At 36.1% G+C, this 18,123-nt stretch overlaps 1 protein-coding gene across 7 annotated transcripts in view; it reads right to left on the reverse strand.

Moving 5' to 3' along the window:
* The window catches only part of BCAS3 (BCAS3 microtubule associated cell migration factor), a 588,999-nt gene that overhangs the window by 337,392 nt on the left and 233,484 nt on the right, over positions 1-18,123 (reverse strand). For all 7 annotated transcript variants that reach the window (XM_040640930.1, XM_040640931.1, XM_040640928.1 and 4 more), the window contains one exon: positions 9,663-9,927. In XM_040640930.1, coding sequence (XP_040496864.1) covers positions 9,663-9,927 — 265 coding nt within the window. The remainder of the gene's footprint in view (positions 1-9,662; positions 9,928-18,123) is intronic.

Below are 18,123 nucleotides of genomic sequence, written 5' to 3' on the forward strand. Positions count from 1 at the left end.
GCCATGATTACAATCATAGGAAAGTTTAGAAAAGATCGCCCTCTACAGGCATATCTCATTAACCATTTAAAAGCAAAACTGTAAAAACCTGGAGTTTGATTTACCAACGTAAAAAACAGACAGAATGTATTTCACGGGCAGTAAAATACAAAAGAACAAATTCCAGCTTAGTTTCAATTGCTAACTACCTTATGTGACATTTAAGAGAAAACTTTCAGAGGGAAACAATGTGGCATATTCCAAACGAAATAGACAAAAAGAGAAAATATTCTAGCAGAGTTCAATGAGTTTTTATAACACTACCTTTTAACGTTTATTTTAAAGGCAATATAAGAGTTTTTAAAGATACTCCACAGGTCATTTTATTTTCCTCAAAAACTATGCTATCTGAACCTCCCTCTCAATTTTGCTATGAACCTAAGACTGCTCTATAAAATAGTCTATTAAAAAACTTTGCTATCTTTATTTAATAGATGGTTTCTTCAGTTAGTACTTCTGAAATGAAAGCATCTTATTTTCAGTAGGGTACTTATTATGAGGTCTCTCTTTTCCATCCATTTTCCCCCTAAAGAAGTTATCTGTTCTCTCTGAGAAACAATAGGAAGTGATATGAAAATGTTTAAAATACGTACAATTTTGGTGTATACTAAAGGTAAAGACTGGCATAATATTGTAATTTTGCAACATCGTAAAAAGGACGATAAAAGAACTTATAAGAAAACAAATTCACCAGGAACACTATTAGATCTAACAAGAACAAATTAGAAACAAAACTTCAATGTGAACTAAAACAATAAAGTACACATATGCAGTAAAAACCCAGGTAGTAAACTAAGATAGCCGAAAAGAAGATTTTATCCAGTTAACATGTACACACTGTATATATACTCTGTGTGAGATGAGGCATAAAATTTAAAGCAGAACTACGGTGCACATGATTGATTTTTCTTGGCAAAAATTAAAGCACACAAATGGAAACTTCCATCCACAAGTAAACAGTGATGTGGAAAGAGAAGTCAAGAAACATCACATTACTATTGATTGTCTTAAGTAGGTGAAACTATATAAGGCTGAAATGTGTGGTTGTTTTGTATTTACAATTGTGATGTGGTCTGTATCGAGAAAACTACTGATCAACAAAAGCAAGTGATTACAGAACTATCAAATAAAGGCTATATACAATTTCTGAGTGGTAAAAAGAATGCACCCTACTGATGCTAAAAAGAAAAGTGATGCTACCAGTTATTTAAAAGTACTTCACTAAAACCTGGAGGCTTCAAGTCCAAGAACTCGGAGGCCCCTCTAGAGGTCTCGGTCTCATCAACCAGCTCTACTTGGAAGAAGCTGAATCTGGAATTCAGATGCCAAACGCTGTGACTCAGAGAGGACTCCTCCCCTGAGGAACAATGAGCTGATGGGAAAGGAGACACTTCCAGGAACTCTGGAGAACTGCAGAAGTGAATCCAAAACCCCTCTGTTAACTCGAGGGAAACAGCAGGATATAAATAAATAAATAAATAAATAAATAAATAAATAAATAAATAAAAATCATTAATTTTAAAAAGCTAGCCCTATCAAAAAATGAATGCCATATTCCTGAACCTATATTGGAAAACTACTTTGTAAAGTAAAGAAATGCAAAGACTCAAGAATAGGTGAATAAATCAATCAAATTGTATCTTTTTAAATTTTATTATGTTAGTCACGATACAGTTCATCATTAGTTTTTGATGTAGTGTTCCATGATACACTGTTTGTGTATAACACGCAGTGTTCCATGCAATACGTGCCCTCCTTAATACCCATCACCCGTTGGTGCAGCCACTTTGGAAAACGGTGTGGAGGTTCTCAAAAAGTTAAAAATAGAGCTACCCTATGACCCAGCAATTGCTCTACTGGGTATTTTCCCCAAAGATACAGATGCAGTGAAAAGAAGGGCCACATGCACCCCAATGTTCATAACAGCAATGTCCACAATAGCCAAATTGTATTTCCTGATGTAGGATATTGAAATGAGCAAAAACAGACGCAAGAGAAGGAATGCCACTGCTCGTAATTTCAGGTTTGTGTTGGTATCTCCCCTCATTTCAGAAACAACATCAGAAGTCCACTTATCAATACTGAGTCCAATAATGCTATAAAAGCCTCTACATAAAAAATCACAATATTTAATTTACTCATTATTCAGTGCATTGTTCTTTTATTGTTTACTGGATAAGAGGCACTACACAGAAGTATGAAAAATGAATCAGTCCTGTATACCCCCTCAATAATAAGCAGTATCAATGACAACAATCGCAGCAGCTAATCTTTTACTGAGGATTTGCTATGTACCAAACACTACTTAAAGTTGCTGTGATCCTGACAGTAACTCTGTAAAGGGAGGTAATATTATCACCCTCATTTTACAGATAGAAAATTAAGGCATGGGTATATTAAGCAAGTTGTCTGAGATTACAGAGTTAGGAAATCATGGGGGATAGAGTCTACCACAGGTAGTCTGACTCCAGGTCCTCTAATTGCCTCCCCAACCAGTTATAACTTAGTAATGGAGACCATCAAAAAAGAGAAAAAAAGGTAGAATGCCGTAAGCAACAAGTACACAAAAGGAGCATACAGAAGGAGTAAATACATAAAGTTACACACTTTATGTGAAGAGGGGAAAAGTGTATCATAAGCTGAGCTGAGGTTGACAGACGCATTCATCATTTACCCGAAGAAACAAGCAGAAAGCAGTTCAGGGGTAGGAACAAGGTGTTGGAACTGGAAAGCAAAGGCAAGTCATTAAATTTGCATGGGGCATAAATAATAGTGGAAGAAATGGTTTCTTCATTCATCAAAAATTTACTAACTGGTCGAAGAAATGCTGCTCTCCTAGAGGATAATCTTCTGACCCTTTTCTTTAAAGCTCCCAATACCTACCACCATCCTCACTTCCTGATTCCATAAGAAACAAAAGCAGTCTTCTCTTTCACTTCCAACTTTTCCCCATTTTCTTGCTCCCTTTTATATCAGTACTTCTTGAAACACTTATCAATACTGGTTTCCCAGTTTCTCTCTTCCTGTCCTACCAAAATCCATTCCTATCGGGCCCCTACCACTCTACCGAACTGCTCTTATCATAGTCACATGTCCTCTACGTTACTAAATTTGAGGGTATTCTATCTTTTTCTCAGCCTTTATCTTAATTGGCCTATCAGCAGAATTTTTGACATGTGGTTCCCTCCCTTTTCTCAGAAAAAATTTTTTTTCATTTGGACTCCAGGATTTCTCATGTAGTTTTCCTTCTGTGTCACTAGCTACTTACTGGTGGAAGGCCCAGGGCTCAGTCCTGGGACAGCTTCATCTTCTTTTTTTTCATACACACTCAACTACTAAATGATATCATCCAGATTTTGGCTTTACTTATGCCTTCTAAACATTTATCCTTAGCCTCGTCCTTTCCACCAAACTCCAGGCTTGTAGGACCAAGTATCCACTTAATATCACTAGGATGACAAAGACACATCTTTGAGTAAAAATGTCTAGAACTTCTGATCCTGTCCCTATCCCCAAACCTGCTTTAACATTGTGTTCCTCATTTCACCTGAAGGTAACTCTATCCCTCCAGCTGCTCAGGCCAGAACACTTACTAGTCATCCTGACTCCTCTCCTATCATACTTGACATAACATATGCCAGAAGTCCTGTTGACCCGACCATCAAAATGTATCAAGAATAAAATTACTCTTAGAGTCTCCATTATAAACAACTCAGTCTAAACCTTGTCTTCTCTCACCTGGATTTTTGCAATACTCTCCTAACCAGTCTCACTAGGCTTCTACCTTGTCAACCTAAGACTGAATTCTCAATACAGATCTCCATTCCAATCCTGCTAGAACACAGTCTTACCATATCACTCTTATTCTCAAAGCTCTCCATGGCTTCTTCGTCTCACTCTGAGTAAAAGTCAGAGGCTGACATGATCTGACCACATTTCCTCTGTGACCCCATCTTCTAGTATGCACCTTTGCACACTGTGCTTCAGCCACACTGTCCTCTTTGTCTTCCCTTGAACGCTCCAGGCACATTCCCAGTCCAGGGATTTTATACTGGCTGTTTCTTTTACCTCAAACCTGTTCCCCAGATATCTGCATGACTTTCTCCCATACTTCCATCAGATCGTTGTTCAAATGTCATCATCTCAGTAAAAACTATAGGAAGCTTTCTAACTTCAACTGGCAATCCTCTCCAGGCATTCTCTATTCCCCCCTTCAATTCTTTATTTTTCTCCACAGCATGTAAAACTACCATCCATCCCCCCATTCATCCTGGTCATTGTTCATATCACTCCACTAGAAAGTCAGGTTCGTGGGAACAGGGCTGTTTTCCTCTTTTGTTCACTGCTATATTCCTCAGGCTCAGGAACAGTGCCTGGACATAGTAAACATTAATTAGTAGTTGTTGAATAAGCTAATGTGTCTCACAGATGTTAAAATGAAAAGCAGTGTTACCATGAATGAAAAGCTCTTCACTCTGACAGGTAATGATTTAAATCTAAACTGTTTTTATTAGAACATCTAAAGATGTTCTAAGCTCAAAGGCTTAGAGTCTACATTTTACCAATACGACGCGAAGTGTCAAGATACAAAATACAAACAAGGAAAAGACCCTATCTTCATGAAGATCAATCTAATGGGAGACACGGGCATGTCAATGAACAGGGAACATATTATAATATGTTAAAAGTATGTTCAGAATGCCAATATCAAGGCTGATACAGATGACACAACATCAAGAGATTTTTAAGAGAGACTTAAGAGATGAAATAATATTTTTAGCCAGATCAAAATGAAATGGGATTTTAGTAGACACTCAAGGTGGGGAGTAACAATTACTTCAAATAGAGAAAAGTATATAAATAGGAAAGGCGCCAAGAAATGAACACATGTGGAGTATTCAGGGAAGGGTACAAAAAACTAGGTATGGTGGCACAAGAAGTTAGAAATAAGGTGGGACCTTCTCTAACATTCTAAAAGAATGATTAGACACTGAAAGATTTTATTTTATTTTTTACAGTATAATAATGTAACTTTTATTAAAAAAGGCAAAAAATATATGATCATATTAGTAGATGCAAAAATAGCTTTGACAACATACATCTCCCTTTTATGATTATTATAAACAAAACAAATTTTTAAAATTCCTTTTAATAAACTCTAATAGAGGGCAAATTCTTTTTTTTTACCATCTTCTTTTTTTTTAAATAATAATTTTTTATTATGTTATGTTAGTCGCCATACAGTATATCCTTAGTTTTTGATGTAATGTTCCATGATTCATTATTTGCGTATAACACCCAGGGCACCATGCAATATGTGCCCTCCTTAATACCCATCACCAGCCTATCCCAATCCCCCGCTCCCCTCCTCCTGAAGCCCTCGACACTGAAAGATTTTAAGCAGAAAAGTGGAAGATCATATTTATGGTTAACAAAGGAAATGCTTGTGAGAAGGTTGAAGGCTATTGAAAGACAGTAAGGCTATAGAAAGATGAGGTAAGAAATGATGATCGGGTACCCTTAATCATTTTTGTGTCGAGGACTACCTGGACAGTTTGGGAAAGCCTCTGGATTCTTCTTCAGAATAATATTTACAAATGCATGGAATAAAATAAACAGAATTACAAAAAAAATTATATATATATATATAGAAGCATAATCATCAATATAGTCTAAAAATTAAGTTCTGCTATGGTATTATATATAGTAAATATTTAAATCAGTAATATTATTACATAATTGCAAAGCAATGATGAGCATAATACTTCAAAATATGTTCAGTAATTCAAAACATTTCAAGATATATATTTTTCAAATATGTGATATGAAAACATGCGTTTTTATTGGTAACAATGTCACAACTACAACTAATATTACTGTCATGTGTTGTCTATATTCAAAATAAAAAGAAATGCTTAATTTTGGTTAGAGGATAGTAAACACAAAGATGAAATTTCTCCCTATGCATGTTCACATATTAAGTCAAAACCCTCAGAGAGACTAAAGTCCAGGCAACAATATAGGAAATGATAGAGATATTTAGAGAGAATATATTTCAAATAAATAAACATCCTGTGTTAAGTTAAAAAAAAAAAAAAGGCAAATAGATAAAATAATCCTAACCTAAACTGGATTGACTCCAGAGAGTAAAAAGGAAATATCCCTATATCAACTGTTATTTAACAGTTTCCTTTACTTTGCTAAAAAGAGCACAAACAACGGTAATACCGCCAAAGCATGATTCATTTTCAAGATGAATCCCTCCCTGTTCAAAGGTTTACATTGTTTTTGACCAGCATCAGACTGTTTATCCACACAAACTGTAAATACATCATTTTTAGAACTAACCAACAACAATGCCCATTTTGTTTTGACACATAAGACACAAAAAGAACATGGAAAAAATGACCATCACTTGAATGTCTATGCTTTAAAAATGAGAAATACTATACAGAATAATGGGGTGGCATTCCAACATAATAAAATTTTAACACGTTATCAGGAGGAAAATGCCTCCTGAAATCCCTTGCTTTCGGAGGGAATGTTAAATACAGCAGGACTGTCAAACAAGATCATCTCTTTTCTTTTTTTTTTTTTTTTTAAAGATTTTATTTATTTATTCGACAGAGATAGAGACAGCCAGCGAGAGAGGGAACACAAGCAGGGGGAGTGGGAGAGGAAGAAGCAGGCTCATAGCAGAGGAGCCTGATGTGGGGCTCGATCCCATAACGCCGGGATCACGCCCTGAGCCAAAGGCAGAGGCTTAACCGCTGTGCCACCCAGGCGCCCCAAGATCATCTCTTTTCTGAGATGCCTTTTGTTAGCCTCACGCAAAAAGAGGAAGAGAGCTATGAAAGCAATCAAGCTGAGAGAAAACCGTATATTTTTACTCAGAAATCGAGTATTGCTCTTCAAGTATGTGTTCTCTCACAAATGACAGATCCTTAATTGATTGGCACCTCGCACCCTTCTACAAAAATCCACTGAAAGTTACTTGTTCGCGGTCATTTAATAACTGCCTTTTCCCTTGGACTAGAAGATACACGAGAGCAGAGATTACCTCCAATTTTTGTGTACATCATAACCAAAGCTTAGCACAAAATCTGGTATGTGGTAAGCTTAATAGGGAAGGAAGAACGGGAAAAAAAAAAGAAGCTCAAAAGAAGACTTTCTGAATATATATAAATGTAAGGACTAAAAATCCTTCCTGATTTTTTACTATTATATCTGTTGTCTGGTCAATGTAGCTGCCCCACAGGCATTCTGAATCTTTCTCCATAAAGTGTTTAGTGAACTTTAATTGGAGAAAAATACTCAACACAAAGGGAAGGTTCTCAAAGAACCTGTACTATGAGCTAATTATACGACAAAATAGTTACACCTGAAAGTTCAAGTAATTATTTCTGAAGTAAAATTTCTTGCAAATGGCTGAAAATACAAATATCCCATAGCTTACTAAGCTTTTTTATTTTTTTTTTAATTCCAAATGCTTTTTTTTTTTTTAAAGATTTTATTTATTTATTTGACAGAGATAGAGACAGCCAGCGAGAGAGGGAACACAAGCAGGGGGAGTGGGAGAGGAAGAAGCAGGCTCATAGCGGAGGAGCCTGATGTGGGGCTCGATCCCAGAACTCCGGGATCACGCCCTGAGCCGAAGGCAGACGCTCAACCGCTGTGCCACCCAGGCGCCCCCCAAATGCTTTTTAAAATGACTGTTTTCACCTAGGACTGATTCTAAAAGATTTTCAACCTTGAAGATCATGGGTCAATAGTTAAATTAAGTAAACATAAATAACAACTGTTCTTATAAAAATAATGGGGACAAAGCATAAGGCATCATCTAAGGAGAAAACAGAAGTCGTGAATTTTTTTGAGTTACATAATGTCTCCCCAGGATCCATTTACCTATGTATGTTTTCAGTCCATCTTAAAACTTCCTACAAAAAATACATATCTAGGATTCATTAGGTCTTACAAAAGGATATATGTTTAAGCAGAAACTAAAACAAATAAGGATGGGTATGTAGCCAAAAGTACTACAGAAGTACTCAAACAAATACTTGCATACCCATGTTCATAACAGCACCATTCAAAACAGCAAAAAGCTGGAAACAATCCAAATGTCCACCACTGGAAGAATAGATAAAATTGTGGTATATACACACAGTAGAATATTACTTGGGCATAAAAAGGAATGAAGTTCTGATAAATACTACAGTGTGGCTGTACCTCAAAAACATACTACATCATATAAGCCAGAAACAAAAGATCACATATTGTATGACTGCAGTTATATGAAATATCCAGAACAGGTAAATCCAAAGAGATGGAAAGCAGATTGGTGGTTGCTAGGGGCTGAGGTAGAAGAATATGTGGTTTTGGGGTGCTTGGGTGGCCCAGTCAGTTAAGCCTCCAACTCTTGGTCTCTGCTCAGGTCATGATCTCAGGGTCGTGAGATCAAGCCCCACGTCGGGCTCTGCACTCAATGCAGAATCTGTTTAAGATTCTCTCTCTCCCTCCTCACCATGCACATGCTTGCTCTCTCTAAGTAAGTAAATACATCTAAAAAAAAAAAAAAAAAGAACACGTGGTTTTCTTCTTGGGTGAGGAAAACGTTTTGCAAGTAGTTAGAAGTGGTGGTTCATTGTGAATGCACCAAATGCCATTGAATTGTTAACATCTAAATAGTTAATCTTACATTATGTAAGTTTAAGATCAACTGAATAAATAAAAATTAATTTCTGTAGTAACCATAATCTCTCTATATAAAATTCCCTATTCTTAAAAACCTAAATTGGTCATCTGTCGAGGAGAACCTGCAATGCTTTAAAAAATGTTATTTAATGTAAACAAATAATTTTTTGTCATTCCGGTGGAAATAAAAGGGTACGACCATTCTGGTATTATCTACCAAGGTCAAGATTCACATACACACACCCAGCATTTCCATGAAAAAATGAGTACACATTTGCACCAGGAAACAACTACAAAAATTGTCATTGCATCACTATATATAATAACCCAAACCACAAACCTACCAGATACATAGTAAAAAGGATAAATAAATAAATAAGTAGAAGTATATTTGTACAATAGACTATGTAAGAGCATTGGAAATACATAAAGTAAACCTACACAGAACAACGTGAATTAATCTCACAAACGTAATCCCATGGAGATGTATTTTAAAATAAAATGCAAATGCTGCTCTAAAACACATGATTCACAAGTATTCCACTCCAACAATGAATATTTCTTAATGAACTATAGTACCAACTCTGGTTAAAAACAGAGTTATCTGGGAAAAATCTGTAGGTATGTGATTTAATCTATAAACTTATAAAAATAGTCTTGAATTTCATTTTCCATACATATGACACAAAGTATGCCTTATATATTAGAAAAGTTAGCTAGCATGGCAAAGATCACCATTCCTATCTTGGCTTCAATTTATTAAATGACTTAATAAATTAAGAATGTCCCCGAATGAGCCTAAGATCTTTTCTTTGCATGAACAGATAAGGGGGGAAAATGTTTTAATTATTTTACCCCAGATCTCAAAAAGTAAGGATAGTAAGAGAAGGATGGTAGGGTTCAGTGGGGAGAGGAAAAATCAGGTTTACCGTGCAGAGGTGATCCAGAAGGGCTACTTGACAGACCCGGAACAGGGCTACAGCGACCTCCTTGCTTAGACGTCAGTTCTTGTTCAATTTCTTCCAGCCCAGCACTTTTCTGGAAACGGCTCATACGATTCACAACTCGTGGGGACATATGTGTTCGAACACAAGGCTGGCCACCATAAGGGTTGATGGGAAAAACATGGGAAGTCCCCCGGAGAGTACTGACCACAACCCAGCGACAGTCGTGGCTAAAGCAGATGTCTTGTACCTAGAAATGGATAGAGAAAAACACAAACAGGATTGAAACTATTTGGATTAATAAGTTAATTAATTGAATTTAAGTTTTTTTAAAAAGGGGAAAAAAACTATTTGGATTTATCAAATATCACAAACATATCACCAGATGTAAACAGAAACACTTGCCTTGTTACCAAATTCACCTAATATCGTTATAAATTAAAAGTTTATTCTACAGATGAGTTTCATGGCAAATATTGATCAAAACTTCCTATCAGGGGCGCCTGGGTGGCTCAGTCGTTAAGCGTCTGCCTTCGGCTCAGGGCGTGATCCCGGCATTCTGGGATTGAGCCCCACATTAGGCTCCTCCGCTATGAGCCTGCTTCTTCCTCTCCCACTCCCCCTGCTTGTGTTCCCTCTCTCGCTGGCTGTCTCTCTCTGTCAAATAAATAAATGAAATCTTTAAAAAAAAATACTTCCTATCAGGGATTTGATACATTTTAGAAGTAGAGAATTCTGGGGCACCTGGTGGCTCAATTGTTAAGCGTCTGCCTTCGGCTCAGGTCATGATCCCAGAGTCCTGGGATCAAGCCCCACACTGGGCTCCCTACTCGGCGGGAAGCCTGCTTCTCCCTCTCCTACTCCCCCTGTTTGTTCCCTGTGTCGTTATGTCTCTCTCTGTCAAATAAATAAAATCTTAAAAAAAAAAAAAAAAAGGAGAGAATTCTGTCCCTTGCAGCAGAGAGTGCCAAGTCACAATCAGGATCTAGGCAGTTTCACCCTATAGAGCTACAAAAAAATATATATGAGTCAGCTTTATTTCTCTAAATTAATTGGCCTCCTAGTAAGCATAAAATATAAAAATAAAAACAAACATTATACAGTGCAGGTGAAGTTACTATTCCAATCCTTCACTGAACATACATTCATTAGGTTCCACGATAGGCGCTAGAAATAAAGAGGTGAATAAGAAATAATCTTTGGAAAAAATTAGAGGAAGGAGCCAGGCATAGTCTCACTTTGTACACATCTGCCTGTTCTTTTCTGTGCATAAGATTTTTATAAAGAAAGAGAGAGAGAGAGAGAGAGAGAGAGAGAGAGAGAAGAAAAGAAAAGGAAAAGGAAAGAAAAGAAAAGAAAAGAAAAGAAAAGAAAAGAAAAGAAAAGAAAAGAAAAGAATCAATCTTTGGGCTCATAGTCTAACAGGAGAAAAAGACATGTAAGAAATTTGTGAGAAATAATATATAAAAAGTGAAGTAACTGTCTTATGTACCAGACACAGCAGTAAGAAAAAGGAAGCAATATATGAAGTTTCTGTGAGAGGTAAAAAGGAGACGGTGAAGGTGGAGGTGTAGGAAGGGCCTGGATTCTGAAGCAAGTTTTGACGTAGGATATACTTACAGAGAAGCAGAGAAAGGCACTCCAATTTAGATATATTCAGATATTCTACATTAGATATAAATGCATCGATAGAAGATGGAAACGATGAGCAAGGAGCTCAGCATACCCAAAAAACCATCAGACTTGGCAAAAGCCAGAGCAAGTGGTATTTGGCTTTTATTTCTGAAAAAGTGGGGTCAAGATTTCAATTTTGGAAGGATGATTCTGGGAGTGAAATGCAGGGGAGTGGATCTGCAGTAGGGATAAGGGCAGCTGAAGGAAAATTATGAATAAGTTCCTTCAATAGTCAGGGACATAGGACTCTTAAGAAAAGTGGGATGCAGAAGAGAAAAGGTATCAAAACACCCTAATCTCTCTCTCTCTCTCTCTCTCACACACACACACACACAACTCACATATCTATAGTGGTTGGCAAACTTTGCAGGCTATCCAGTCTCTATTTTCTGCTGTAACTACTCAACTCTTTCCTTCTAATGTGAAAATATGTAAATGAATGAGTACAACTATGTTCAAAAGAAAACTTTATAAGTGGCTGGCCACAGACTTGATTTAGGGGAAGTTAGTTACTAATTTGTATGACACTTACCAGGCGCTGAACAAAGAAGTTCCATTATTTTCAAATTAGCCAACTTATTACTTCCATCTTGATATCAGTCTAAGATAACAACTTGAGCAAAAATGTCCCCGTTTACTTTTATCCTTAAAAAAGAAAGTCAGGTAGGGGCACCTGGGTGGCGCAGTCGGTTGAGTGTCTGTTCCACTCTTGGGGTCGTGGGACCAAGCCCCATGTGGGGCTCCGTGCTGGCTTGGGATTTTCACTGCCTCTCCCTCTGCCCCTCCCTCCTGTGCACACGTGCGCTCACTCGCTCGCTCTCTCTCATCAATATATCTTTAAAAAAAAAGAAAATGTATGTATGTATATACCCATACATATGAATCTGTGGCATATTAGCTATCGTTATAACATGAGCTAAGTAAAACTCCTTTAGCAGTCAGAGAAGCCCACACTTTCCAATATATTAGATCTTCAAATAAGCCTACATTCAGATGAAAATCATGACTAATATCCAGAAATATTCCACCAACAAAAGCTATAAGCACACATCAAAGTATAAGTCTCTAAAAGAACCCAGAACCTTTGAAATAAAAAAGAAATTATAGTCGTATAGATCAAGACAAGATACTTTATTGCTAGACAAAAACTATCACTACATGGGTAAACCCAAAATTCAACCGTATGCCTGCCCATTTCAATCACTGTGATATATGCCCTAATGACACGTTAATGTTATAACTAAAGAATCTCCTGAAAGCTGACAAATTTAACTCCCAGGGATTCTAGAATTATGAATAAAAAGCCAGTCCACAAGTGTTTTACCTCTGTAGTTTGCCTACAGTAACTTCCAGCTAAACTGACTTACGGAAAAGCAAGAGAAAGGGTAAACAGCAGGGCGGAAAAAAAAAAGTGTAAATAGCAGAAGCAAGAGAAAAGAAAAACAGTTCCAGACAAGTTTAATATCACACTATCAAATGCATTAACATAAGCCAGAATCAAAGATATAAAGAAAAAACACCTGCAGACTTACTGAGTAATTTATATCCATCCACAGTGCAACCAAATCACGTTATCTAAAACCTTCTTCCAAAACACTTATAATCAAGACTGCTTCCTGGTCTGTCAGTGAAAAGAAGTTTCCTTCTTTCATTTTAAAAATACTTCTGATATGAAGTGGTGCTAACAAGGCCAGAAGACAGAATTCCACCTCAGTGCTTACTTAGAACACTGCTCTTAGAGAAGTGATTTCTGCTCTATGACCCTGAGGACACATCAGGATACTTAAATGAACAGAGAAGATATTAGCTGTCAAGAGACAGACAGAGTTTAATCCTTTAAATAACATAGAGGGTAACAAGTCACCTACTCACAAAATGCAAAATGATATAACTGTTCGTGTTATCAAACAAGTTGGGTGGTTTTTCCTACATTATTACAGACAAGAAAGACTATATATAATGGCAAACTAGAAATAGAATGATGACATCATCTGCATGATTTTTGTACCTCAATTTTGGAATGATATTTCTAGTAAAGATTTCCTCATCACAAAATAGGAAAGTTACATGGGAGGTGTATCTCTGTTTTATTGTTACAGTACTAAATATCATGGCAAATAACATTTACCAAGTACGGACCAGGCAATTGTTAGAAACAGAAATTTAAACTAAACAAGTACAGGTACCAAAAAAAGTACTATCCAAACACCTACCCTCAAATTTAGGAAGCAAGCATATTTAGATAATTGTGATTTTTAAGAACTATTTAGTATCCTGAACTCAGGAACTGACCCAATCCAAGCAGATCTGGACAGCAAAGATAGATCATATGGCTCCGACTTAGCATTTCGAATTGGTATGAAGCTGGAGCAGAAAATGAATATGAACATGGGACAAGTACAGGTTTCTTTCAGAACAAGGGTCAGCAAACTTTTTCAGTAAGGGGCCAGAGAGTAAAATTTTAGGCTTTGCAGGCAAGAAAGCAAAACCGAGGATACGATGTAGGTACTTAGAATAACAAGAAAGAACACAAATTTCGACAAAATTTTTACTGAATAAAATGTTTTGTCATGTAAGTCTACTAATAAGAATGGAATCTTTTTTATAGGAGATGATATTTTGTTTATTTGGGGTTCGAAGCTGGCATTATTACCATCAAATAGATCCCAAGGCTTTATATGTTTACAAAAATCATTCTTGGCTCATGAGATGTACAAAAACAGAGGGCCACATATGGCCAATGGACCACAGTTTGCTGACCCATTTTATACCACCACCATGGTAGTAAATGTAAACTTGTCAAATCATCATAAACTTCAAAGCAGAAAGGACCTCGGAAATCTAAAGTCAAAGTCAAAAACACAGTAAGACTCTCAGGTCAATATTATTCCTATGGTTTATAAGATACTCCACAGTGAAGAGAGGGAAAACTACAAAGAAAGCCTTCCCCATAAGAAGAATCCATGCAAGATATTAGTAAGGGACATGAGACCAATGAGATTATAGTTCTTTTCTAAATTCAACAGCAAGCAGACATTCTGTTTTGTCTTCAAGGGGAATATAGCAACATTCAATTCAACATTAATATATAACTATTGGAGAAAGTCATCTGAATTGAAAAAAAAATCACACATACACACATTAATCCCACAACCCAGAGATAAATATTTCAAATTATCCTGGACATCTCAATGCATAGACAGGTATGTATAGATATTTATGTGTATATTTAAGTGTGTATATATATATGTGTATGTGTGTGTGTATGTGTATATCTATATCACATATATACCCATGGTACCCATGAGTAGCTACTTATATATATACATACATATATATATATATATATATATATATATATATATCACATAAACACAAATATAGACACATAAAGACATGTGCATGCACATACACATATATAATTTTTCACCAGATAAGAGTAACCAATTTGAAATATAAAATAATCATTGAACTTCAATATTATAGAAGATAGTGAAAACACATGGAAACAGCACTATAAGTATAAAGCCTTTACATGTGATTACAGGCTTTCCCTACAGGTAGCATGTAATGATAAATATATCACTTATTAGCTACACAGCCATGGAAAAGTTAGTTAACAATTCTCTTCCTTACGGTTCTTCATTTGCAAAATGGGAACAATAATGCAAGTCTTATGGGATTTTAGATTTAATGAATTAACATATAAAGCACTTAGAACACTGCTTATCACTTAATAAGCACTGGACGAAGATGTTTGCTGTAATTATCATAATTACCATAAAAATACATTCCTACTCTGTTCAAAGATCTCTGTTTTCACTGCTAACAATACAGACTAAACCACTATGATCATTCCAACAGGTTTCTACATTAGACTCCTAACTGGCTCTTACTTAAGACCACCTACAAGCAACAAAAGACAAAGTAGATAAATTGTACTTATTCAAAATTAAAAACTTTCCTGCATCAAAGAATACTATCAAAAAAATAAAAAGACAACCACAGACTATGAGAAAATATTTCCAAATAATACGTTTGATAAGGGTCCAGCATGTATAATACTTAAATAAGTCTTTCAACTCAACAACATAAAGACAAATAATTCAATTAAAAATAAGCAAAAACAAACTGATTTTTTTTCCAAAGAAGATACAGAAATGGCCAAAAAGCACATGAAAAGATGTTCAACATCTTTAGTCACTAGGGAAATGTAAATAAAAAACACAATGAGATACGACTTCATACTGAAAAGAATGATTATTGGAAAAAAAAAGACAGATAAAGTAAGTGTTGATAAGGATGTGGAGAAACGTGAACCCTCATACCTTGCTGGGAAAAAGGAAAATGGTGTAGCCACTCGGAATTTCTCTAAAAGCTAAACACATACTTTCATCCTTAGATATCCAAGAGAACTGAAAACATGTTCAAACAGAAATCTACATACTAATGTTCATAGCAGTATTCCTTAGAGTTCAAAAGTGGAAACAACCCAAATATCTATCAACTAATAAATGGAAAGAATGTGATCTATACATACAAGGAAATATTATTCAGCTACAAAAGTTCTGATACATGCTACAACATGAATGAACTTTGAAAACACTGTGTAAAATGAAAGAAGACAGACAGAAAAGGCTACCTGTTATCTGATTCCATTTATATGAAATGGACAAAATAAGCAGGTCCACAGAGACAGAAAATAGGTTAACAATTGCCAAGGGCCAGGGAGAAGGGGAAGGGGAGTAGCTGCTCATGGGTACCAGGTTTCTTTCTGGGGGGATGAAAATGTTCTGGAATAAAATAAAATGGTGATTGGTATACAAGTATACAAGTCTGTATACTAAAAACCACAAAATTTTACACTTTAAAAGGGTGAACTTTGTGTATGTGAATTATGTCTCAATAAAGCTGTTATTTTAAAAAGCTGTTATTTAAAAAAATGAAAGAACTAGTTCGCTGAAAGTTAAGTTCTATAGCCTCTTTTTATAGTCTGTGGTTTCATTTAACTGTCCTTTAGTTCTTTGACATTGCGCTATTGTTCTAGGCTCGAAAGAAGATAAGCAACTGCTAAGAAGCCTAAGCTAGCATTTTATCTGTGCCCATCTTGGCTCACTTCACATCTAAGGTTAGGGTAAATGAGAGACTACAGTATAATATGGAAACACTATAACCAGATGTTCTTATGATTAAGTTTCCCTCCATTCAGCAAAGAAGTGTGGCATAAAATGATAGAAAAAAAATCCAGCAGAGTACCTAAAGTAGTAGGGGGCTCCTCATTAGACATTCACTGTAATCAATTTAGAGCTTTTAAGTATACAAATGTCAGGACTCTTAACTAATGGAATATGAATTTCAGAAATACAGACTGCTTAATTAAATGTTTTGCAAATTTATATTAGGTTATATAATTTATTGTTCATTAAATGGTTCCTGTATTATTTGGAATACTAATAACATCTCACGCTTGTTTTTTATTGTGATAATATAAAATTTGGCTATCAGAAACCATTAGGCCTCTAGAAAGCTAATTTATTTGTTCCTTAAAATATAATGTAGCTATAGTCCAATAATTCTTATAAAAATATTTTTTGACAAACTGAATTATCCTTTTTTAAGTATTTTGTTGATTTTATAATTCAAAACAACAATATTTGGAGCAACCAAATCTAATACAGCAGGCATACACTCACACAGAACAATTATGCCCATTTTATCAAAACCTAAAAAAACCCCACCCCAAACATATATTTAATTCACAAAACAGGTTGAATTCAAATTACATATGACACAAGAGTATTGGAGCACTAGAATTAAGTGGTACCCCATTTAAGCATGTAAGATATAGAAATCGGTATTTCACAGGGCTCTAATTTATGCCACAAATTCATCATCAAAACCCAGTTAACTAATAACAGCAATAAAAGTATAGGGTTATTATTTTTTTCTTTTGAGAGGGAAAGGCGGAGGCAGAGGTAGAGGAAGAGGGAGAATCCCAAGCAGGCTCCATGCCCAGCACAGAGCCCAATGCAGGGCTCAATCTCACAACCCCCGAGATCATGACCTGAGCCAAAATCAAGAGTCAGACACTTAACCAACTGAGCCACCGAGGAGCCCCAAAGTATAGGGCTATTTTAACAATCTAAAATCTAAAGCGAAGTTCCTCAAACTTTAGTGTGATAAGCACCTAAGTTACTTGTAGGAAGTGCAAATAAGTTGGTCCCATCTTCAGGATTATAATTCTGTAGGTATTGGGAGGTGGGAGAGACATGACCAAGAAATTTGCAGTTTCGGAACCCTCAGATAACGACTCTGACACTGACCTAGAGTCTGTAATACAGAGCCAGAAAATAAAGTGACCAAAAACAGCAGTCCCCCTAATTTTGTGCCAAATGTTAGAAAGCATAAAAAGATACTTTTTAAAAAATAAAGTAATAGCAATGATTGCCTAGGGCAAGAGTGAGGCAGAAGATTGAGAAAAGCTGTAGGAAGTTTTCTGGGATGATGAAAACATTGTGTAGCTTGATTGTAGTGATGGTCATATGGACGTGACTAGTAGACAGCAAATCAAATACCATCTCCAACCTTCCCTCCCTCACTTGACACTACAGGTGCTTCATATGTGCCAGCCCAGCCTCTCCAACAGGAAGTGCTGACACAGCTATGATCAGGCAGGCAGACGCAGGATGCTAGTGCAGGATTCTGGGAAAGTATTCGCTTCCTGATATAAGAAATTAACATCACTGAGGCTGTCCATACTCCCCATCTCAGT

Source organism: Ursus maritimus, unplaced genomic scaffold, assembly GCF_017311325.1.
Source record: "Ursus maritimus isolate PB19 unplaced genomic scaffold, ASM1731132v1 scaffold_24, whole genome shotgun sequence".
In the NCBI taxonomy this organism is placed as follows: domain Eukaryota; kingdom Metazoa; phylum Chordata; class Mammalia; order Carnivora; family Ursidae; genus Ursus; species Ursus maritimus.